Source organism: Bombus flavifrons, chromosome 3 (assembly GCF_040668555.2).
Source record: "Bombus flavifrons isolate JBK064 chromosome 3, iyBomFlav1_principal, whole genome shotgun sequence".
In the NCBI taxonomy this organism is placed as follows: domain Eukaryota; kingdom Metazoa; phylum Arthropoda; class Insecta; order Hymenoptera; family Apidae; genus Bombus; species Bombus flavifrons.
This window is the reverse complement of record NC_138444.1, coordinates 5,073,281-5,100,270: the sequence shown is the minus strand read 5'-3', so window position 1 is coordinate 5,100,270 and position 26,990 is coordinate 5,073,281. Positions and strand designations below refer to the sequence as shown.

Sequence of the window (26,990 nt, the reverse complement as noted above, 5' to 3'; positions counted from 1 at the left end):
TCTAAAATTTGTGAATGTCCAGTTATCTGAACTTCGTTCTTTTCTCTCCTATTATTCTCGTATTTTTCATTAGGTACGCGGAATATAACAGGCGGCACTTGTTTAAATTACGTAATCCTCTTGGGAGATTGTCGAAGCAACGAGTCATCGTTTGACGTCTGTAAAGAGGAATTAAAATGCATCCCGTTTAGGATAACGTAAATATTTCTGACTACAAAAGAGACGCAATTTGTTACGCTGCTGCGACGGGTCAATCCTTCAACTGTAGCGAGCTGTTCTTTGAATCTTAATATAGATGTTTTTATACCAACGAATGGCTTGCAAAGGAAACCTGATGTAAGACAAAAACAGTCTCGTGCTCGTGTTAAAATAAAAGCATTTAATATTGAATTGAAATATATAATTAATAATCTAGTGCTTATGTCGATTGATTTAGACATTTTATATTTGTTTGCTGATTACGTTTTACAAATTTTTAATTTGAAACTGCCGTTTGTCTACAAGCTTATTACTTTACCACAATTTTCTCATTTTTTAAGTAAGAAATAATCAGGTTTATTCATTGCAATGATCAATATGATTTTTCGTCTTTATTCGCTAAAATCGTATACTTATGCTACTTACCAGTAACATACTATTATTATCGGCTAATAAAATAGATAGATTGTTACATAAACTATATATACAGGCAATCAGCGAATATCTGAAAAAGAGATTTTGTTTTATCATTAATTTGAGCACTATGTTTGAGCTTTTGAATTCTATTTCAGTTATTTTATGTTCATCGTAAATGTATTCTATAAATACAATAAATACAATTTTGATTCATTATCCTCTAATCATCTACATACAAAACCTTATTTTGTCCTTATGTTGCTATTACGTATTTACTATCTATCATCTATCTGACTATTAACCATATATACCTATTATCTGTTATAAATGTTTATCTAATTGCCTAATTTACCTACTTAACTGCATATCCTCTCTCTTTATTTGCACTTTCATTTTACTTTTTTCCCAATTTCCTCACCCACAGCTCTGCCCTTTCCTACTTCGTTTATTATCTCTTCTATATTAATTGCTCCCTTTCTAATTCCCTACTGGCCTAAGGAGCCTACGTGCCACAAATTAAAAAGTTATAGACCTAGAGCCTTAAGTATACGCTTCCGTACGGGTTTCCCACACAGCAACGAGGATACAATCTCACTATTTTCTTGTACCACGTCATAGCCAGTGAAAAATCTCTTTCTCCTCTGTTTACCTCTTTCCATCATATATACGCTTGTTTGTAACTGTATGGAATAATGTTTCCCGTTTCCACGGAGAAATAAGCACGCAAAAGCAGAGTGTATGTGAGAGAAATGGACACGATACAAGATAAGGGATGGTTGTATGCAGTGGAGGGTAGTAGTCGGCGAACGAAGTCGCGAGGATAAGCGTACCCGCGGGCTCGCGGATTATTTAAATGCAAACACAATGTTGTACCGAGGCGCATTGTTCCCCTCTCGGTTATTTTACAATTCAATCTGCGATCCTCGGGCTTCTGGAGGCGGCGCGGCGGCAGGCTTCCGAGGGTCCAGAGACGGGCTCGGGGTAAGCTTGTTCGTTCATTGTAACGTTGTTAAATCTCTGCGCTTCCATTATGACTACATCGTGCTCTCATTTCGTCTATCCACCTTCTCTCTCTCTCTTTCTCTTTCACTTTTGCCTCTGCAACCTCTTGCTATACCTTTCGACTCCTGTCCTTGGACTCTTGTCTTATTTCTATCTCTATCCTGATTTTTTTGTTAGGATGCAATCACAGTCTCGATCACGGTTTCATTGTGCAGAAATTATTATTATTTTTTTAGGAATCTTATTGGTTAGGTAACGAAGTGTATTTGAATACGCATACACTGTAGTTCATAAATATTAGAAGAGTTTTTGGTTTCATATAAAGTGCGATAATTCATTATAAACAAAATGGTTAACCAATCGCGATTTGTTGCATTCGTGCAAGGTAGCGACGTACAAATTTATAAAAGCTAAGAGTCGCAAGAGAAACTCGATAAATGAGAAAACTGGGAAATGTTTGATCAAAATCTCAATTGAAATTTGGAATACATATAATGACGACTGTATAAATCAATTGTGGGCACTTTTAGTGATATCGTCAAACACAGGTCTTAATTATTTCAGGTCCTTATTTTATTTCTACCATATTTTTATCTTGTGCTTCTATTCAGAAGTTCGAAATTGCTTACATGAGAAATATTTCCAACATCTTGGAAATCTTCGAACTAACCTATCGAGCGTAACTTATATCGATCAATTTGAAAAGGTGGACAACGACTCTTCTTATCCAAGAACTTCCGCTTGTTCAATCTCATTCGGATATAATTTTTGCCGCCAACAAAAAACCTACAGCAAGACTCGCTTCTCTTGATCGCGATTCAATTAGCTAATGAACGTGCCACTAAGTAGGGAGAACAAACGCCACGACCATTAGTAGAACGTACGCGGCCGTTTCTAGTTTGTACTAATTGTAAGTAGCGAGTAATTAATGCGGTCGATTCGAGTCCGATCTGTCGAACCGCTGACCAACGGCATCCGAGTCTTCTCTATAGAGAAGAGGGGATTGCAATCGTGGAGGGTTGCAACGTTTCCAACCGTGCAGGTGAACTGAAGAGAGGGAGGTAGCTGAACTGGAAGTAGGGGGTTGTTCCGGCTCGGATACTGGCATTGTTTCACGGTGGATGAGAATTTAATTTGCGCGACGGAGAGAGACAACCTCTGCCATCATGCTAGAAAAGGTACAAGTAATACTGTGTGTGTGTGTGTGTGTGTATGTATGTATATATATATATATATATATATATATATATATATATGTATATGTACATGAAGAACAGAAGGAAAGAACGAGGGAGATGGTAAAAATAGAGCGAAATACAGACACAACATACATATCCACAGACCAAAATGAAAGAAAAGGACAAATATAGAGAACAGAAGAAAAGAAAGAGGGAAAAGAAAGAAACATAGACAAAGAGCAGTATATATCTCGTATATAGAGGACAGGAAGAAAGACAGAGGAAGAGAGTTGAGGGCTGGATGGGTGCTGGCTTGTTTAAGCGTGGGTGGGGGTGTCAAATTGAATTACCCCCTCGTTCTACGGTCCCCGGGGACGTTTGCTGGAGCACTGGCGCTCTCTGTACTTCTACGTCAGGGCTATGCCCGCTTGTAAATGGGTTTTATCTGCGTGCACCGTTGTACGTGTAGCCGTATACACACTATACCTTCATGGAGGCGTTTTCAATTAAAATCAACATCGAGGGTTCCCTCCATCTCTCTCTAGTTTCTATAGCATTCTGGTTGTCGTTGGTTTACTCTCTCGTTTCTGTCTGTTGGTTGAATCGATCATTCTTTCTCTTTCTATCCTGACTGCGCAAAATCAGATCGTTCCCTCTATTTCTCTTTTTTCTTTGTTATATATCTACATCGCGTCTCTCTGGTTGCTTCTCTCTCTCTCCCTCCACTTCTCTCTCTCCGTCTCTGTTTTTATTTTTGGAATCCTTTTTGCACCGGTTTATTTGGTAGGCGGACGGCCTCTCATGAAAAATTCACGGGCTCAATGAAATCTTCGCCGCGCGTTAAACTAATGGAAAGAGGCTCTGCTGGTAGCACTCGAGCACTTATTTCAGATCTCCATCTTCTGAGTGAGAGAAAAGAGTGTAAGAGGATAAGGAACCCGATGCGACCCGTTCTCCCATCGCATTTTCTTCTTCCTCTTCTGTACTTTTTATATTTTGTCACTGATTTCTTTTCGACGAGGCCACCTTTGCTTGGAGATAAAGCAGTGTTTGAGGAATTCTGAATTTCGTACATCGCAACGGAAAAGTTTGTCACGTATAAGTATTGGCAATGGGGAAATTGTAGGAAATAACTGAAAGAGTGCGATGATGTACTTTTTTATGTATTTAATTAATAAAAAGTGGAGTTGATCGATTTGGCTTCTGCGAGACTCAATTACGATCGTGTCTCAATACGATTTCAAACATGGCGTATTTCATTTTTTGTGATAATGACCACAACATAAAAAATTGTTAGGTGAATTTATAATTATAAGACGCAATGTAGTGTTATTAACAGGTTAAACAGCCACAAAATAGTCACAACATGACAAAAATAATTTCATCAAACTAAATTGCATTTAATGATGTTCATTGGTCAGTCGTTTCGATGTCAGATGATCAATAGAGCGTAATAAGTATAATTACAATGGAAACACAAAACGGAAACAACTAAAGCGCAATAATATCATACAATAATGCCAACAATACAGAACAATAATAACACGCCGTTTAATAACGCCGTTTCATATTACATTTTTCCATTGAATAATAGTATTATTACATTCATATTGAAAAATATTACAGAATTTAAACCGATCGGTGTAATTCGAAAAGCATTCATTAGCGTGTACGTATATACATGTATGAGAGACAAAGAGAAAATAATTTATCAAGTGGGCTTTGCGAGATGAGTGCCTGTAAAAACTGAACTCGATTGTTATTTCAGGAATATTCTTCTGTTTTTATTTTTGTTGCAGTAGAATGGATGGGCCGGCGGTATTATCGATGCCGCCGATAACCGCGCCCCAAAAATCAGCACAATCGCCGCAGCCACAGTCGCATTCGAAATCCAATCAGGTATCGCATGTGTTTTTATATTATGGGATTTTATTTTTTAATTGTTTCCTGTGAACGCTCCGCAATCACGAATTATCCGCGTTTATTTGAAGATAAAACGCATTATTTCTTTGGCGGTGGGAAGGTTTTAGTATTATTTTTGAACAATTTTTCCGAAGCCAAGGGAATTATTATTGTATATTATTTATTTGGATAGGGCAGATAAAACGCGATATTCCGAAACAAAGTAACGTTATTTCTTTGTCTCAGCGTTAGCCAATTAATTGTAAGTTGTCATTATATGAGATTTCGATTATATATGAAATTGTAGAAATTAAAATATAGTGAAATTTCTGCGAAATCAAGGGAATTATTATTACATATTATTATATGGTATTATTTATTGGGATAGGGAAAATGAAACACTTTACAAACGAAATAACATTGCATATTTCTTTATTGTCGTGTTTGTGTCGCTCAATGTTGGCTAATTAATTGTAAATTATTATTATACAAGGATCGTATATAGAATTATAAAGATTAAAATAAAATCTGAAGATACATTTACTTTGATTTATAATTTTCATCTTGTTTACTTCTTTCTTTGTAGTTCGTATCTCGTATAGTATCGTTCTTAACATCGAAGAACCACGTTGTGAACCTAAACCATCAGGAGTTGCAGGTGGGCACTGTATCTCTCTATGGCATTCACATCGTGTCCCTGGTGATCGAGGGTCAAGAAAGGCTATGTTTGGCTCAGATAAGCAACACGTTGCTGAAGCAGTTCAGTTACAACGAGATCCACAATCGCAGGGTAGCTTTGGGCATCACCTGCGTGCAATGTACTCCCGTCCAGTTAGAAATCCTCCGTCGAGCCGGCGCTATGCCCGTTTCCTCCAGAAGATGCGGCATGATTACGCGAAGGGAAGCCGAGCGTCTCTGCAAATCGTTCCTCGGCGACAATGCGCCGCCTAGGTTGGTTTACTTTTATCAAGCTATCTCACAAAATTGTTAGGAATCATATTGTTTCACTCCATAGAATGTGTTTTAACATGTAAAGGTGTCTCCTTTGACATAAAAACATATAATATAATAAATCCCTCAACTTGACGTATAAAGATTTTTAACGCTAGAACTATCAAATTCGACAAAGCAACGAATTTCAGAGTTTCTTTTTTTACGACTATTGAAAATATGCACAATTTTAAACCTACTTAAACCTAATCATTTTGGTACATATCGAACTATAAATTTTCTTCTAACACATAGAATCTAAATTTCTCACATTTAGAATCGCCGCATCGCTATTCAAAGACACTCTGTTTTCTTCAAGATTACCAGAAGACTTCGCTTTCTCGGTACACCACGAATGCGCCTGGGGCTGTCGAGGCGCGTTTCTACCAGCTCGCTATAACAGTTCGCGTGCAAAATGCATCAAGTGCGCCTACTGTGGCCTCTTCTTTTCCCCCAACAAGTTCATCTTCCATTCACACCGAATCGGCCCATCGGACAAATACGTGCAACCGGACGCGGCGAATTTCAATTCCTGGCGTCGTCACATGAAACTTTCCGGAAATCCGCCGGACGAGGTGGTGCACGCGTGGGAGGATGTGAAAGCAATGTTCAACGGCGGCACTAGAAAGCGATTGCTTAATAATCCAACGTCAAGGGAGTCGCCAAGTCCTGCAAAGCAGCCGAGATCATCGCCTACGGCGCAAATTCCGACCCTCGTGCCGTCGCCCACGCATCCACGTGTCCCTCCATTTCCAGAATTACCTCTACCGTTGTCTAGAAGCTTGGTGATGGACTATGTGTGGCATCAACATCAACAGGCTGCCGCTGTTGCTGCCGCCAAGACACCCGGTTTTCCATTTTCACCCTACGCTCTCCCGTGGCTCGCTAAGAGAGGACCAGTGCTATTTCCTGGTGAGTTCGTGATATCTTGGAGATTTGCTTTTTGGCATTGATATTGCATTTGATCTATTATCTTCGGTGCATTTAATTGCGCGTTTTAACGATATATTTCATTAAACTTGGTATATTTGACTGGTGTATTTCTGTGGAATATTTTAATTTGACATATTTTACTAGAACGTGTATATTTTATTATATTTAAATTAGCCAAAATTCTTCTATTCTATTAAATTCTAGAAATTTGCGTTTCTATAGTTAATAACGCAGTTTAGGCAGATTGTAATGCGTAATATGGCAGATTACACGCGTCGCGAGCAGAAATTACATTGCGGAGGCAGAGTTCATTAGTATAATTACAGGGAATATGTGAATGTGAAGAGTGCTACGAAAATTATTAATCGGTGCAACGATCATGTTCCCACGCGTGTAAGGTAATGGTCTTTGATAATAATTATTAATGCACGTCCCACTATGCAGTCATACATATGTGTATTCGCGCGATCGATTTAACATGGCTATTTCCATTTTCTTGTCAGAGTTAGTATTAATCACTTAAAATTGTTTTAACTAATAGCAGACAAAATTTCTCGTGCAAAGAGAACCGACCATTAATTCGAGTGGCGTGCAAAAGTTACCAGTGATACTAACGAATTTTAGCCGTAAATGCACAAGCTATTTAGAGGATTAGCTTAACCGTTGCTGCGAACAAATATCGTTAGTTAATGTTTTGAATTCATTGCCAGGATTACTCACAATATATGTGCAACTGTATCTATCTATTTGCGTAGTATATTTTGTGTGTATCTATTTCTATGAAATGTCATATAAAAGAAGCGCTGCTTTCTTGAGACGCTTTATACACATTTGAAGAACGTGGAAGGGAGAAAAGTTATTGAGTTTTTAATCTTTACGTAGAAGAACTTTTCATATAAGAATTGGAAAATTCAATTATGTATTCAGATGGCATGTTAGTAAAATTGTATTATTTGATTTTCGGACTTTTTATTTTTGAATATTTACTTTTGCCATTATTTTTTAATAATATTACATTTTGATTTTTTATAAATCTTTATGGATTTATCGTCAAATGTTTTTCTTCATCTTTTTCTCTACATTATTCTACTACATTAAGTCACATTATTCTAGAATTATTCCATCAATGACAAATCAAAAGCCTTCCAACCACATATAGCTTTTTCTCAGAGACTTATTCATATAGATTTGTCAGAAATCTTTCTAATCGTTGTATTTTCTATTAACGTAATAATTAATATTCTTCATAAAGTTAACATAACACATAGCGTAACATAACATTTTTCTTTTCTTCAAGGTCCTCTACCACCGCCAATAAGCGGTTCCAATCCAACCGAATCGCTTATACCAACGGTGAATCCATCATTGCATCAGTCTGCCTTTCGTCCTGTGATTCGTGGACCACCGATAGTTGAATCGGTGACTCAAGAACAACCATCGGATACCTCGGTATCTCAAAAAGAAGATAATTCTGACGACGAAGTGGATATAGAGACAACAGAAGACGATCCAGTGACACCTTTAAACATTACTGCACAGAATCTTCATTCCGTTTCAAATTCAGCTACCAGTAGTCATAGTGGTCGTAATTCGCCACAGTGTTGGAGTCCTCCTCGAGAAACGGTGAGTGATTATTTATAATGAATAGTTAATATAGATTTTCAAAGACAATTGATCAAATAAAAAATCGTCTACAATGAAAATAAATGATACGTTCTGCCGTTTTCAAATTCTTTAGAGAACTTAAAATCAACAAGAAAGCATTAGAATTATTTATGGATGCAAAAAGTAAATTTCGAATTTGAACAATTCGACATTGCTGAATTTTATTATTCATTATACGATTATTCAGCGCATAAATTAATTAGATTACAATTTATTTCGAAATTATTTATGTGCTAGGATTATTTACAGACTAGAGAACGAATCAGTTTTCCAGTATCATTCCTAAGAAACAAAATCGACAAATTAAAGAAGACCTAATCTCATCGATACTCTTTATATTAATGACTCGATTATACATTATCTATCATCGATCTTAAACAAAAATAAAGAATAGAATAGAAACCAATATACTAAGGACATTCATAGGCGCAGGTTCAAGCATTGTATTAATTAATGGAGACTCCATTAACCCAGTATTAGAATCAAAAGCGTAGCAGTACAATGTTTTCGAACGACAGGCACGTGGCTATTGTTATACCCTTTGAGCATAACGAAATTACGAAAGGTTCCATCGTCACCCATTATCAGCACCGATAGGTCAGCAAACACTTGGCACTCTACGAGTCTTTCCTGAAAATATGTCGACTAAACCTTATGGTGTACACAAACTCGCGATCGGTAATTCGCAACAATCACGCCCTAATTCGAGTAGGTACTTCTGCACGTGGCCCATCCACACGAAATATAGGGTTAAAAAGCAATGCGAGTGAAATTAGTTTATCTACCACCTTGTTTCTTACATATGTTTCTTTAGTTACGTGCGAACACAAAGCGAACTACCCTTATCGTTAATGCTACTAACATCACTATGTTTCTAGAATTTTTATTTAATAGAAACCGTTGTCTTGGAAGTCAGGTTTCATCTATCGGATATTCTTCAATGACTTACATCTTTGGACGCAACAGATTTATTTTCAACTGTGTCATATTAAAATTTCCTAGTTTAATTTTAAAAATTCACTAAAATTTCATTAAAATCGACGAAGTGTATAAATACTTATCATATCTTTCTTCTATATTAATCAGAGATACTTTTTCCATAATATATTACAAACCTCAATGAACACTTCCGTCGAATCAAACAAATTTCAGCAATCTTTCACGAGTAACAAGCTGCCCGATTTATAAGTTCTCCCTTCACCATTCCTTCAGTTCAAACACCATCAACACCTTGAGTATCGGATTCGAAGGATTCGTCCCCTTTGACATAGCCAGAACTCGGTCCAATATTAATGATCGGTATACAGGAGTCCTGTGCCCTCTCGTTACCGTCGATACAAGCCGTCGAATCAAGTAAATCTGAGAGAGAAAGAGAGAGAGAGAGAATAGAGCAAAGAGGGTGAGAGTTTCCTGCCACGTAATACTACTCGACGTCCCTAGAATTTGCTCTGCGGTCTGACTGCTCGTGCGGCTGCCCCCGTCAATTGCGATAATTATTGTGTCAGTAAATACTCCGTAACCATACGAACTAACGGGCTCGCGCGATCGACTGGACATAATATGCTCACAGCGTGTAGATACACTTATGCCGGCGATATAATTAAATGAACGACCGCGATGTTATGTTGGCGTTATGCATGGAGTGTCATGCAACTTGACTACTGTCGTTTTGCGAGTCGAGCACATCGGAAATTAATTATCATATTAAGGAAATCACGGAAGTAATCGAAAGCAGGAATTGCAAAATAGCACGAGCCCACTTTGAGAAAACAAGTTTCCTGTTTATCCTCTATAATTTGTTATTAATCTTGTGGATTTTTCTTGCGAGCGCTGGTTATACACAGGCTCGCAAAAGTATGTAACTAGACTAAACTTGACAAAACTAAAATTAAGATTACGACTACTTAGTGAACATAGACGTAATATCCATTTACCATATCGAAACCAAAAATATACTGGGTACTCTTCTAAATGAAAATCATCCGAGTATCCGATCATTCTATTAATACCTCCACCAACGTATTTAAAAAGAGTGTATGTACTATGTTTTCTCAGAAAACATTGTTTCAGAAAGTAATACATTAGAGCGTCAGTGAGGATCTTTAATCATTGAGTAGTGAATAAAGCTATATATTCTGATCGTTTAATAACGGAGTATATTTGTGTTAGTAAAAAAAAAGAGTAGCTCCACCCGTGAACGCCGTCCCCTTCTGTAAACGAAAAACGAGATAACTCGGAGTTACGTGATACCTAGCAAACAAGTTTGCACCAAGTTAATCGAATTAAACCGAGTTGTAGCCAGCAATCTACTGTAATCGAGCCTGTCGGCTTCTAGATAATATTACTCTACATTTAGATCTCATTCTAAATATCATATACACGAAAGGCGTACATGCTACTTTTTATTCTAATTATAATTTATTGCAAATTGTATAATTATATATATTCTGCATAATATTCATGCAATTCCTCTAGTATACGGATTTAACCCGGAAACCTCGAGCGACATCATAATCATACGAAAACATTCCTCTCGAAGCCGTATCCCATATTAATGAGACAACTCTATAATCTCAACTCGTCATTCCCTCTTTCTCTCATCTAAAAGAAGTATTAACAATTAGCAATAATTATCCATGAGAGTTAAATGAAGGGTGGAGAAATGAGTAACAGAGAGGAAGACATGAAAAAAAAGGCAGATACAGGAAGGTTAGGGTTCGACCGGGATAAGCTATCCGGATTGCCAGGCAGCTTTTCAATTCCCCCTTGTTGGTGTCGAGTGGGACAGATCCGTACTTTGTGAAGAGACTCACCAAAATCTCTCTCTGTCTCTCTCTCCCTTTCTCTCTTCTCATCTCGACGACATCAAGTGTGTATACGTTGGTTCACGTAGCCATAGATATATCAGTCACAAAGGTACCCACACGGACAAGAGGAGAAGTGGAAAACCCAGTTACTGCATCGCGCGACACACAGAGTCAGGGCCACAAGTGTATCACGGTAACTAAGTAATCCCCGAACGTTATTTGCAGTTATTTCTCGCTTGGACAGATCGGTCGAGGAAAGTAATCTACACGGAGATTTGGTATTTTCATTTTCGCCACACATCTGTGGTATGGTTAAGGTGGCGATTAGTTGTGTACAACAGCTCACTATGCTTACAGTAAATATCTTGGAAACTTTTATCGTTTTCAGATTTGTTTCAAACTTTACTCTTGCTTTACTTGCGATCGTATCGTATGAAAGAATTGTTGTCTGTCCGTTGAACTAACAACAAGATCGAAATATCAAAATTAAAACGATCATAGCAGGGTTAAAGGGAAAGGAAGTATAGGAATGTAAATTTCCAAGCGAAATGTGACTACCCCGAGGAAAAGTACGCAATTTCTTTCCAAAAGCCGTCGCAATGGATTCATTCAAATAGTAATGAGGATAAAAGTGAAACGAGAAACGTTTAATGTATTCGAACGCCACGAAATAAGGACGAGGCGATTATCGCTTCGCGAAGTTCCTCTGGTCAATTAAGATCCTTTTGGTCGATCGTGATTAACGAACATCCCTAGTTCGCGTCAATTCTCCTTGCATCGGGTTTTCGTTAAAGAGGAAACACACGAAGACATTCGCAGATCTTCTCCAACATCCATTTAAATGCAATTAAACGGTGTCACGTAGAAGCAGGAAGAGGAACAGCAGCCAGGAAACGTTTAAATCAAACTTCGGCTGGTTTAGTTAGTTTCGACCGCAACTTTTAATTGCGCTTCGACCGTCTGGAGAGCCATTAGATTTTCGAAGGAGCGCCAACTGTTATACAGACTTCTTTGGAATTCTTATTACGTGATGCCGTCTCACTCTTCGAGTAAAAGAAATTGACTTGTCGTCGTAAATAACCAAATTGGGTTAACGATAATGCGAGAGTTAGTTGGAAATCTAACTATGAACATTTTGTAAAAATGTATATTTATAAAACATTAATAAAATGTTACTACAAAGAACGATTTTTTTTAGTCAGTTGTCAACTTTCGCGAAGGCGAAACGTCAGGGATATCAAACGTGAAAAGATATCAACCTGAGAAGAGGATGGATTAAAGGAAAATATGCATGTCTTGTAACTTTATTTGCAAGAAAACTTTTCTAGGAGGGGAAAAAGCAACTATGTACTGTTGAGAAACGTGTAACAGAAACCTATTTCTTTGTGTCTGAAATGTTTTAAAATATACCACACATTGACAACATATAAATAAGCAATTATAGTTTAAACATATAGATTGCGATGGAAAATGTTAAAATAAATGGTTTTATGCAAAAAAATATGTTTTCATATCAAGCAATACTAGTCTAATGCTTTTCAAGTATAGGAAGCACCAAACACCAAGTAAAAGAAGGAAAATTAACGTAAAAGAATAATTATATATATTTTCTTGATTGTTTAAACATACTAAATACTTAGGATATCACGTGTTATATCTTATCTTTAGCAAACGTTAATTAAGAAGGTCCAGCTGGCATTTTTAACAATCGTTGAGCACCATCAAAGTTTCTCCCTGCTTAGAATGAAATGCCAACGTTTGACCTTATATACTATGAAACCCTTCGGGACTCTGTGATTAAATTGACTATATCGCACGAATGTACGTACGTTATATCTACTCACGAGCATCTTCTAAAATAAGTTAACCCGGTAACATTTCACTTGATACGAACCTGCTACGTTCAAGTACCTATCGCTTTACATCGTTCAAAATCGCTTCATCTCAAACATTTATGAAACATATTAATCCAAGAGAGTCGTAAGTAATACAATTGAAAAAAATAATTTACTGTATGTATATAACAATAGCGACCATAAATATTGGCGTATATATTTCTTACATTTATTGGAAGACTAACACTTTATTTAGTTAGTTTAGTTTACTTTATTTAGTGGTAAAGTAATATAATTCTATTTATTCAAATGAAACAACGAAGAACACTCTTAGACAGCAAATCATGAAATAACAGCAGATATCTATTATAACAAAGTAAACTTGAAATAAGATGTTTGAGAAAATTATTAATTACACATATCTTCACCCTTAGAAATTTGAATTAACTGTATTACATATAGGATCAGTTAAGAAAGATTTTCCTTTGAAAAAGTACTTGAATTAAATAAACCTTTCACTAAAAATCATCTCACAAAACCCACATCAAACGGTCTTTTAAATTACTACATAGCTACTTTTAATGCAAATTAACCATCGCAATGAAAAGTTAATCGAGACAGTTCCCTTCCTTTTAAACAAAGTGTAGCGTTCAAAAGATGAAGACTTTCGGTGAAAACATTTTTAAATGGTAAGGGAAAAGGTAGAAACACTGAGTGAACCAGAGCAGAGGGGAAAATAAAGGGTGGAAGTTGGATTGAATTGAAGGGTGCTGGGCGGAGCTGACGATTATAATTAAATCAACAGTCACCGCCCACAACTTCCATAGCGGACCTTCGTTTCGTCCCACGATGACATTTCTCCACGGGCATCTCGCGCAAATCGCATTAGACCAACGAGAATATACACGAGAATATGTATGTAGCTTCGTTTCATGCAAGCGACGCGTGTAATTGCATGCCACGTGTCCTAACGCTGAATAATTTTCACCACGAATAGGGTTTTTTCAAAGGAGTTCCACTGTTCAGCTTGTTTCGTTTGCTCTTTTTCCGTTTGAAAGGTAAATGTAATAAATATAAGATATACAGGGTGTTCCAGTAATCATAATACAATCAGCAAGGAAGCGATTCTACGTGAAAAATATAAGTCAAAGATATAAGATTTGTTCACACGACGATTCATTTTCGACAAAATTGGGTTTGAAAATTTGTCGAGTTTACTTAAACTTGGCTAATTGCTGGCTAATGTCGAACGCTTAATTAAAAATTTCGAACTTAAGCTTTGAAAGAAAACTAAAATTATAAATATATTAAACTTAGAAAAAATGTAGAAAGATTAGCAATTTAATGGATAAAAATATTGTCTTATCCGTAAACACTAGCGCTATTCTTTCTAATTTTCCATTCCACTAGGTTCGAATCGATTGGAAATTGCCGATCGGTATGTAAAAAACATGATCCGGCCGCATTGAACACTGTCGAAAAATAAAATGTATTTGGGCGGACCATCGATGAAAAGGCGACGAAATTTTGGTGCATCGAGGATGAAACTCGTTAACCCCTGGTGCTGTGTTCACAGTACAGCTGTCTGAATAAGAGGGTTTCAGGGAAAAATTATTTCATAACTCCCATGCGAAATTGAGAATCTACAAATAATGTTCCACCACGATAAGCGGCAGCCACTACGCTCGCGTAATTTACATTTCCATATGCTACTACTCGTCCCTCGAATTAAAATGTCATTATTCTCTTCTTTCCAACGCAAACGATTCATTTTCATAACTTTTGGATATATTTTAAAAGGAAAGATTATTCGTATATGGGAATTTTTACGCTTTCTCGTTAATTATGTTTTCCTCTTTTCAATAATGATATTGAAATTTGAAGAATTTGTAAAGTTGCTTCTATAATTTTAGTTTCATATATTTCTTTATTTTTTTACTCTATAAGAATAGTTGCGAATAATAAATAATTATAATTACCAAATAACACATGTTTTATTTATAATATTAATTTTTATTCATACTAAGCTATTTTATTAGCTACTTGTTATGCTCTAAAATTACTTTCACTAGATATACAACTAACGCAGAAATATTACTGGATCACGATAATCAACGATATTTTTCTGTGGATAAAATGAACATTTATGCAGACTATTAATCATCTAATTTATTACTGTTACTTTAATGGCGGCTGTGTTTTGTGCCGACATGTAATGAAGGCTCCATCATGATCAACTTGTATTTGCATAAAAAGCAACCATGACATCTGTTTAATATGTCAGTCTAATGTCTCTACTTCCATAGCAATTTATAAAGACGTTTTCTATAATAATATGATTTTTATCATTCCCGGAAGTATCCGTAGTATTTCATATAAAATTTTTTATATATGTATTGCAGGTTAAGTTAATAAATAAAAGATTTGGAATTTATATAATGATATTAAATAACGAGTTGTTAAAGAAAATTTGAAAAAAAAAAAACACTTTCATTTCTTTAACAATTCATCTTTGGCTTTTAAATAAAAATAAAATCTGTCTAAAATCAAAGTAGTTAGGTATATCTTACATTGGCAAAATTTGAACAAAATTAAATTTCCGATATTTATTAAAATTACAATACTTATATGTTTCCCGACATCAGTAAATTTTCTTAATACCATAGGCTTAATAATTGTAAAATTTATTTCTATATCTCTGAGCGACATAATCACTGTTTTTAATTTAAAATATCATTCCAAAAAAAAAGTTTTAATGGAATTCTTTTGTCAAGAAAATATCAATTTATGCCAATCTAATATGGCGTTCAAATTATATTTACCAGAATTATTCCACAAAGTCCGAAATTGTAAAAGAAATAATTTAAAAATACCCGAAATAAATCATTCTTAAGCATCAGCGAAATATATGTATATGTAGGATTAAAGAGAATTATATTATTCGCAGAATTACATTACAAAGTTCGAAATTGTAACAAAAATAATTAAAAAATACCCGAAATAAATATAATTATTATAATAAATTTAAATAAAGCACACAAGAATTATAATTAAATGCGGACGTAGTAAAATGGTATGAATCAACGAGTGGATGAAATTAAAAAATTCCTCAGTGAAACAGAAGTAACGCGGACGAAGGGAATTCGATGGCGCGAGATCGGTCGGACAACGCTCTCGAATAAAGCCGACATTATAGGCAGCATAATCAATTCCCCGGCATAATTCCGCAACACGCTATGAATTTGGTCAAGATCGACCGACTGGAAGTGATTCGACTAACACGATTGCGTACTAACTTTGCACGCGACGAGCGGCTCACATTCCCGATCCAAACTTGTACAAATCGCACTTATGTCCCATTATTTTAACCCCCTCGACAGAAAGATTCTCCCTTCATTTTACCAATCGCCTAAATATATCTACGTATTTTACCGTTCTCCTCGCTGTTCTTCTTCTTCTTCTTTCTTTTAAAGGACATGGAACGTAACGAATAATTTTAGGCAGTTTAAAGTTTCATTATATTGAAAACCTACATAGGAAATAGTTAACGGTTCGTTAGAAGTAACCAATGTCTATTACTTGGATATTTGTTAGATTGTTATTGAACAGAATTAATATTAATATTAATTAATATTAATAATAACATAGCACTAAAATTTATAAACATTTTACTATATAACAACACAACCTAACCAATTACGTAGCCAAGAAGCAGTAGCAGACTTATAAATCACCAGACGAAGACGAATCTTAGAATTAGCCAACCGATCCATCTAACGGCAAACCAAAAACATAGAAAAGCACCAGTTGAGAATCCCCTCTCGCGGATGAGTTCCGCGTTCTCCCATTTGTAACTCCGTTCAACCGGAGCAAAGTAGGTAGAAATCCTTTCCCGCCCCCATCATCGGAGCCCAGCCTCGCTTATACACCCCCTCTATCTCGTCTCCACCCTTGCTTGCAACGCTTTACACGAAGTGAGGCCCATCGGCATCGCCAGACCGAAAACTCAACACGCTCGTCTGCCCCTGTACCAGCAGCCCATCCTCGCGTTATGGCTCGCTCAATTGTTTCAGCCCCGTTGATCCAATAAAGGATTACGGAGAAACAATCGTAGCGTGCGCCAACATCCCCCTCGTTCCACCTTCCTCCACCTCTTTCACCCTGTTTCCTCCTCCTACTCTCTCTACTCTCTACATTGGTTGTTCGTTTCTGTACAGCGATGGATTTTTGTTAGCCAGTAAACGTAAAAGCAAAAGTTTCGACCGATATGGATACGCAAAGGGGAGAATAGAGACGTTTTTTAGAGAGACGAACCGATTGTCGCACAATCAAATTGCGTGTCAGTGTGTAGTACTACAAAGCAGTTTTTGCGATTGGTTGTACGAAAAGGATTGCCTGAACGATTAAATTTTCATCTAGCTACGGTGAGTTTAATTGATACGGAAAGAGATGGAAAGATAGAGGTGAGTTACGTTGTGATGGGGGTGTTCATTTTTGTAAAAGGTTTTTGGGGAGTATTTTTTCGGAAACTGGGTGGGCTGAGGGAAGACAATTCTATCGGTAAATTTTAATAATAAGCTTTCATCACGATGGAAATAGTCTTCCTTATAGTATCGTGCTTAAAGTTCTTGTAAAGTACACAACGCCTTCTAGGTACTCGCATAAATAAAAATACTAATTTCCTCCTTGGTAATAGTACTAAATACGGTGAGGCTCTCGTACTAAATTACTGAATAATTGCATAGAATTCGCCTAAAATCGCTCTCTGTTACTTGCCTATTTTCCTCTTTTAGGACATATAATAAGGATTTGAATTGCTCGGTTCTTCGCCTTTCTTGGGATAAAGATATTTCCCGAGAAGGTTTCAAGTGTGTTGTAGATTGGTTATTATATATGATAATTTTCTTATGATGATTATTTAATAAATATCTGCTCGTGAATAATGGAATTCATATGAAACTGTATAATATAAATGACGAATTTTACTCAAACATAATAGGTTTCAAATATGTTTCGTTATTTTTTAAGATTCAAGGGATGTAAATTTAATAAAAGAAACTATGAGATCGTTTCTCATATCTACTCGAGCAAATTTGAATTATTTGAAAAAGGAACGTATCTCGTATTCGCTGCTAACATGTAACTGGCCCACCTCTATGTTTTTTTTCATTGAAGAAATCTTTATTTTAAGTGTTTGCTTTAACTGTTAGCTAGTATTTTTGGATCATAGATGGTTACAATAATCTGATTTACGTTTTAATTGGGTTGTTTAATTTTTAAATACTTAATTCTTTCATGTTAAATATTTTACATGGTATATATCATTAATGGCAGATATTTATAATACTTTAATACACCTATTATTAAGAAATAATTGATCAGTTTGCCAATATTACGCTATAGATGTTCACATAATTTTCTCCAAAAATCAATACATTTTTATCATACTTCTTTATCTTCATCTATGGATACCGTATTATTTACTTTTCGGTTTTATCCTATTTCTCTCCCACGAATCGTGCTCAAATTTTTCGAAACTCTCCAATGCCTGTAAAAGTACCGATAGCATCTATGCTTATCACGTACAAGCGATATAATAACAAGGTAATCTGCTAAGATACGTAGCTTGGCTCGTACACCTTGAATTTTCGCAATCGTCTCTACTTTTTCTAACCTCACCCTTTGTTTCTTGTCCGAGATCTATCATTCGGACAATTTACCCAAGGGGTTATGTGAGAACGTGCAGGGAAGTTGGAGAAAAAAAACGAAACACTATGTCATTCGTTGCGTCTTCAATGCGCAACTCCTACGATGATAAAACGCAGTTATTTATCTTTTGCTTGTACGTGAAAAGCATTCCAAAAGAATATAACAAAGTATCACGCTATTACGTCTACTATTTTATAGTAAATACCATAAATAATTTCCTATATCTTTTATATTTCTACATCTAATAATTTTCTACATTTCCTAATATTTCTTTTAATTAGTTTTAAAGTTAATGAAAAGGATGATAGTGAGGTTGATCATTTCTATTGATTATGGAGCATACGGTGTTGAAATCCGCAAATTATCGTAACGAATCGATCGGTTACGAAAAGCCAGTTCATCGCTCAGATTTGCTCGCGCATGCAACGAGGTTGCACGGATGTTATAAACAACATATGTGCCAATTGTAAGGATACATGGGGTACCTTACTCCATCGAACACCTGTTCGTTGCCATACGCATTCCCAAACCATACTTCTCGCCGATCACGCTAGCAAGTTCTGTTCCGTTACAATTATGCGAATTTACGCGTGTACTACTATTGTTAGACTGCCGATGTTTGTGCAGTTATAGGAAACTTAAATACACGAAAATTTATAAAATACCCATATTATTCGAAAATAGAAAAAATATTCACAGTACTAATTACATATAACGTTTACAGAGTGAAAGAAATTTCTCTTTAAATCCAATCTTTATACATGAATTGATAAAAATATGAATTTGTATAAACACCCATAGTTTAATTTGTTGGATACAATGTGTTTTGTGCGATGAATATTTGCAAAGAAACAAATATCCTTAACACTAGAATACCGAAATTATGAAATTTGTACATAGATACGATGGTAAACAAAAGTATTGGCGCAAACTAGCTTTCCTTGTAAAATACCGTTAAAGATTATCTACCAAATATTGTAAGCATTATACTTTCGGTAGTTTAGATAACTTTTCATATTGCCTACATATGTACACTTTGTGCAATTTTCAAATTCTCTATAAATACATAAAAATCGGCGATCTAATTGACTCTTTGATGCATAGAATAAAGGGCCCTGCTGCTTTGATAGGTACTTATACATTCAAAGTGGAATATTTCTCATACCCCCTCAAAATATAAGATCGAAACACAGTAACACCATCGACTTCATCTTGCCATAGATATAACTAATGCATGTTTGATGGACGCACAGATAAACGCATGTATTTACTTACTTACTGATTTGGTCAATACGTGTCCACAACACGTCCAGAACGATCGTAGTTATAAATAAATTTTCTGTGTGACTATGGTGTTTTTTCCTTTTTGTCTTAAAATTTTGCGCCCCAGACAGTTAAACAGTACAAATTACCAGTGGAGATTAGAAGTAGAATCGCGCGGAACATGTGAATTTCGCAATCCGCATGGCATCGTGAGAATCGTGGCTCAAAATGTAACGTGGAGCGCGTCACAGCAATCGCAGAGATGCACGATTCTAGATATCGAACAGGCAAAAGCGATTGCAAAGCGTGATGCCTCTATCAGCCTCTAATGAAATATTCAACCCGGCCGTAGAACGATTATGTTGTCACGTAACGCCGCCACGGAAGCCACGCCGATTACATTTACTTTGTGATCCGCGAGAGATTGGTCACCGCTGTCTGTTAACAACCTTCATGTTGCCGTTAATGCACGCTCCACGGAACCTTTATAGTATTGCGAGGAATTTTCTAGCAAATAGAAATTTCTCGAAGTAATATTGAAAATAATCGAGCAGCGACCTCATCGCAGTAATAAACGACGATGATGATAGATTTATTGATTCCTCTATGGTGCTACAGGAATTTTGGTTAAGGTGTATCTCATCCAGCAAACTAGCATAAACAGCTAACTTGCAATAAATATCTTACAACTGTAACTTCAGATTTTCGGCTAAATCTTGAATGTAGGTATTTTGTCGGTTTATTTAAGGATTACCTCAATTTTCATGAGATACAGGCTAAACATTATAAAAATTGGGAAAAGAAATTAAATAACAAATAATGTATAAATACAATAATAAATGAAAAGAAGTCACACAAAGTATGTTTTGGAGCAAAGTCTATCGATTAAAATCTACCCTTTCTAATGTTTCGACTCCTTGAATTATTTCACAATAGATAAATCGACCCTCTTATGCCCCTAGCGCGTCTCGTCAAGCTCCTGTGTACACAAAACGTAATTACTTGAAATCCCAAACACCATGAAAATTTTATCGGCGCCTTACTCGTCCTGATCTATTATAGTATCGAATAACGACCAATGAACGACAAAGTGGAATTAAAAATTTTAATTAAGAAGCCTCTTTTAACGTTCAATGAGTCATCTTTGTAAAAACCATATTATAAGAATCTATGGTAAAAAAATGATCTTACCCTTATTTGCATAGTACTATTATTTATATTAGCTTTCTTTAAAGTTTTCAAAGAAATAATGCAAGAGAAAATGAATATAGGAAATAAAAAATAATTTATTTTCCAGTAAAAATGTTATTCTTCATTTATTTTCTGTGTGATAAACGGCATGTAAGATAATACGTAAAATATAATTGAAATAGGCACATGTTTTTATAAGATAAAAATAGGAATTTAAAAATACAACATTAATAAATATTAAGTAGTTGAAATTAAACATTTTATTATATTCTCCGATAATGTTTCCAATCTTCCTACATTATAGCGAAGCGTTATTATTAACCTTTTGTTTCATAAAAGAGAAATGGTGCTAACAAATGTGAAATATTAACTGATTAAAATTAATTGATTATACATTTTCCTCGATATACGAGTTCGTTCATTTAAGGCTTTTAATATCAACCGTCATAAATTTTGTTATTTCTCCTGCAATTTTACGATCTTCATTTAGTACAATATTGTATTGTAAAGATAAATCAATATTTCACTGTTTTTATGATAGCTACAATAAAGATTCGAGCGTGCAAGAATATAATAAATTTTAAGTGCAATTAAAATTATGATTGTTCATTTCTACTATACGTGCGTGCATCTAATAATCAACTTCTATCTTTATTTTATTACTTGATAAATATTTTTCAGATTGTATCTCTTTTAAAGTTTCTTTGTATAATCAATTTTATAATAGGATATAAAATATATTAATTAATAATAATTTTTCATATACATGTATAATTATCTACATTTAATACATCAATATTTGATATTACCAAGCAATAATTAACATTAGAACAATAGAACGGCCACTATGTTATGTTTTCAATTTACTAAATTAGAACTGGGCATAAAAACTCATTTCCCAATCGAGTGTCTTATTTAAGTAAAATGTACGATTAGTATCTGATGTTAGTCAGAGAAGTCGATGCTCTGAAATTATACAGCAGGTTTGCTTGCAACACATTATGTGTCATCGATTTTTCTGATATGATTCAGTGATTAAATCAGTTCTATGAAACAGCCGCGTGACAGACATTATTTAAAAATCAGCGTATACCCTGATCTCCGTTCATTTCGTGACACGAAGCACGCGAAAACTATGAATACTAGGCATTCGACACGCGAGGTTGTATTTTTAAAAAGTCTCAGCCTTGTGCCTTTTACTAACATAAATTACTATTTCATTTATTGTTTCGAAATATAAATAAATAATGTCAAACGAATCATTAGTTACAATTAATTATTATTGTTTGAAAATATGAGTAAATAAAATCGAATTATTATTTCATTAGTCGTATGACAAACATAAAATAAATGTACTATAGCAGCTACTGAAATGTTCCCTGAAATAATTTTTAAATGGACTTAAATTACGCAAAAAACTATGCATAGACTATAACTTACATTAGGATAATTGAATTGCAAATGATAATAATGAAAAATACAAAAAATAGAACACTGACACTAACTTCTACTTTATATCCAAATATTTCCAAAACGCGAAAATGGTGGCATATAGTAAAAAGGGACGACAACTTCCGGAACCAGGAATAATTCACGCGAATTGATCGGCGCCGTGTCGAGGGATTAAATTAATTTAAGTAATTTGACGATTGCTATCGGCGGAAACATTAAATAAAGTACCACGTCCCGCTTGTACAGGTAGCTGCGTTTTAGATTATAGATCGTCGAGTAAACCAACGTTGGTCACAACACATCAACAGGATTGTGGCCATCGTTGCATAACTGAGTGGTCGTTCATGATGATTGGATGGTCATGTTCACGTTAGCTGTCCTTATTCCATTCAGTCATTTGTCATTAACGGGAAAAAGTGAACGTCACCTCTGGACACGTGTTTATGGCTGAAGTTTAACATCATTCTTCGATTTTTAAATCCGATTACTATGGTTCTAGTGGTTAACCCTTCTGAACGATTGAAAAATAAACGTCCTTTTGTCGTATGTGTTCGTAATAATATAGTAATATAGTAATAATTTGAGAAATACTTTAATTACATAGAATTTTGTATAACTTTGTGTACAAAAGACAAGGAATGATAAGATAAGGATATATAAAAAAAATAGAAGATTTCATCTTTACAAATTACGGAAATATTGAGATTATTCTAAATCTCGAAAAATTTGACCACGAACAAAATGTTTTGCATCATAGGATGTTTCTTCGAACAAAACAATTCATTCCTTAAGCATTTCACCATATTAAAAATAACGGAAATAGTGCTTTGTAATAGGTTTACTGAGCGCCCTAAATGTAATACGTTTTTCATATTTGTAAAAAACATTTATTAAAATGAATACTTTGCTACTTATTAATGTGAAACGATTTCGAAAAACTAAAATCGATATTCCGATTGATTCTGTCTTAGGAACGAGAAGCTGAAAAGATAGCAGAGGAGACAGCAGCTATGCGTGACGTTAAACCAGAACTTCAACCTGCAAGAAGTCCCGACACCTGGCAAGGGAATAGCTTTTACCGGCATCTCAATGTAATAAAAGGTGTGTAATATATGTATAGTCACATAATACCAAATAGATATTGTTTTTTTTTAGTTAGAAAATGTTCTGTTTGTAGTATAATCTTTATAATTTATAAGCAATAATGTTGTAAGTAAAAATGTATGTAGGAATCGTGTTAACAGAATTTATGTAGGAAAGGTATATATAAATTCATTTATTTAATTTCAGCAGTCGATAGTAAAATATATAATATACAAATACAAATTACATGTAGCATCAATTATCAACTATTTAACCCGAAAATAATTCCTACTAAAATCCATGAAAATATCCTCGCCGTATTTTCAAGAATTCCAATGCATCATTATGATTATTCCCAATCAACTCCAGAAACCAAACAGTAACGAAATTGCTGTCTAACATCTCTAACGTGATCACTTGCCACTTAGAGAAAATCTTCCAAAATAATTACCATTCGACAACTAAGCAATAGAAATTATATCCAAATATCGTCGTTTAGACACAATTCTGTAAAATAATTACCATTCGACAGCTAAATAATATAAATGATAAACATCGCTTTGGTAAACGTTTAATCTGCTCGGTATTTTGGACTAGCTTCTCCTCTGTTATTAGCAATTAGTAATTAGCGTGGCACGAGTGGTGCAAAGGAAGCTCGGGAGTTTCAATTAATTAGAGTAATTAGTTGCGACCAGAGTGTTAACTGAGAACGGAGGGTTGCCTCGATATCAGACGCGGGGGTGGATCTTGGAGTTGGTAATAACAGGAAAAGGGGTTGAGGGTGAACTCCTCTCTCGACGAGGAGGCGTGATTTCCGACGACGCTTGCGCACTTTCGCTTCTCGAGTTCAAGTATGGCACGATGCAATCAAGTTTAACTTTCCTTCCGTTAAAAACGAATTCCTTCCTTGTTTCTAAAAAAAAGTCTAAATACAGTCTATAACTCTGTTTAAATTATAGAGTTCGTTACAATTAATTTTCTTTAATATAATATAAAAGATTATGGAATTATTGGGTTCGATTCCTTATATATTTTTACTATTATGTATATAATTTATATAATTTAATATTATATAATTTAGCATGCACATAACATAATTGTATATATTTGTTGAAAATGACAACGTGACTTCGTGCTCGCCATCCATATGCAGATGCGTTAGTTATAAGAAATAGTAACTAGAAGATGATCCTAGTTACAATCGATAGATTTAATCGATAAGCTTAAGATGCCTTTTTGTTTTTATCCCCAGTTTTTGTAAGCGCGTGCAATAAAGGTTTTTTGGCTCAGAACGGTGTGATAGATTTATCCATTCAATAAAATAATAACTATTCTGATCTTACCATTGAGTATAGAGATAACAACAATATTTTTGTGTATACATTATATTTTTTTCCTTTCTCTTGCAGTTGTTCTCTTCAAACATTAATACTAACGTGTAAACATAGAGAAAACACGGAGATAAAGATACACAAATAATCAATGAAAAATATGTTTAGAATATTATGTATATGTGTGTTGCATACGTTTACTTATATGAAAGCATGTAATACTTCGGCTGGAGCAGGAATCACGGCATTGAAAACAACCGTAAGCTGAAAATAACGAGATAATCGATGTACCGTATATATGAATGCCAACATGAGATCATCGATAACAAACGAAAATGCTTTGACTAACGTAGACTTCTTGAAGAGAAAGCTTTTGTCCATTATATCGAATCCCTACAGGATATAATTTACCGTATTTACAATTATTCAATAATGTTCCATGAAATGTAATAAAAAATTCCATACAATGTAATGGAAAAGATAGAGAAACGAGCGAGGAAATGTTCAGAATGCAATGGTGGAACGTCTGAGCATTTGTTGCAGACAAAACAATTTTTTATAAATTTATCCTAATATCTTTTTGTTCGCAATGATTCACGAGGAATCAATTAATGCAAATAAAATCGTAGAGTTCCCTTTAAAAAAAGTACAATTGTACCTTGTAACTACACCGAGACACTTCTGAAAAAAATCGCACTGCATGATGATAGAACTTGACAAACGATGCAAAACTTGCCTCTACAATTTTATTCCATCTGCTATAGGAACACAGTTATAGTTCGAGCCAGTTACTAGATTCAACCTGTATATGCACATCCATCGTGATACTTTTTCCATTAAAAATACTCAATTTCTTAGCGATGATCAAGTTCTAAGAAACAACAATCGACTTACCACAATCTAATACTATCTCTGATTCACAATATGTACTATGATTCTAATCTGCCACAAAACATAATTATTCCTTATTTCTAGAACTACATTGCTCTTATATTAAATTTTTCATAGAAAAAAATAGGAGAAAGAGAAAGATACCAATCGATATGACGGAACCGATCGAAAGAGCTCACCTTTAATCGCGCCCAACTTGCTCGACTAACTTTTCAATTTCGCCGGAGACCATTCGCCCGGTTCATTACCCATTCAATCTAAATGAATAAATGAAACGGTTTTTCGATTTTGTTTGTTTCCTTTGATTTGGCTTTGCACGCGGAGCGGAATTTTGTTAATTTTCAACAATGATGATTGCAGGAAGTGAGCCGAACGAGAGAACGAGTGCGGATTGTTCCGCTTGCCATCCACGAGGAATATTTTACGGCCAGATTCATAGCCCGTCTGCACCCACTAATTAATCGACACGAGATGCAGTAGCAGCTGAAAGAGGATGAAGAGAAGTAGTGTGAGGGATGGAGGTTAAAGAGAGGGAGAGAGAGAGAGAGAGAGAGAAAGGATGGAAAGAAAAAGAAGAGGAAAAGAGAGAACGGACGAGTAGAAGAGGGAAAGAGAGGGAATGAGGTAGAGAGTAATTCAAAAAGACACTGTAAATTAGGGGTCTCCGTCGGCATTCAGCTTCGGATCCGGTGAATTCCAATTAGTTTAAAGCGCGTTGATCTGATGGCTCTCTTTTGCCTTTTTGTCTTTTTGTAAGTGTACAATGAGAAAATTGGGAATTTATAAATTTTAAGTTGGAAAAATAAATGTCAAATATCCAAGATTTTTCTTTAACAATATACTTGAAAATTTTTCATTTAAAGTACGTTGGCTTTTATAAGCGTTAAATGAAATTTCTAACTTACAAATGAAACTATATCCAGTAATAATTATAATTAATTTCAAAATTTTTCGATGGTAAAGTTAAAATTAATAAAAGTACGAATTGATCAATAAAATTCATTATATTTATTAATTGATAAATTATTGCGCAAGAAGGCCCAGAAAGTTAGACGATGGAGATCCTTATTTTAAATAATCATTTCACTTTCTAACCTCTCGATTTTTCCATTAACGCAATCTTTCACCAGGCGAATCTCATTC

At 35.0% G+C, this 26,990-nt stretch overlaps 1 protein-coding gene across 1 annotated transcript; it reads left to right on the top strand.

The window, feature by feature from the left end:
- Positions 1–4,598: 4,598 nt before the first annotated feature.
- Positions 4,599–26,459, top strand: fuss (SKI family transcriptional corepressor fussel). Its single transcript, XM_069110377.1, has 6 exons — positions 4,599–4,694; positions 5,347–5,648; positions 6,007–6,599; positions 7,918–8,243; positions 23,514–23,643; positions 26,208–26,459. Exons 1-6 carry the CDS (start codon positions 4,599–4,601, stop codon positions 26,306–26,308), a joined length of 1,548 nt encoding a protein of 515 aa, XP_068966478.1. The 3' UTR covers positions 26,309–26,459.
- Positions 26,460–26,990: the final 531 nt, after the last annotated feature.

Excerpts from the sequence above, each read along its gene's own strand:
- fuss (XM_069110377.1), top strand. The coding sequence starts at position 4,599 with ATGGATGGGCCGGCGGTATTATCGATGCCGCCGATAACCGCGCCCCAA. Across the intron at positions 4,695-5,346 it reads CGCATTCGAAATCCAATCAG|GAGTTGCAGGTGGGCACTGT; the intron begins GTATCGCATGTG and ends CTAAACCATCAG. Across the intron at positions 6,600-7,917 it reads AGGACCAGTGCTATTTCCTG|GTCCTCTACCACCGCCAATA; the intron begins GTGAGTTCGTGA and ends CTTTTCTTCAAG.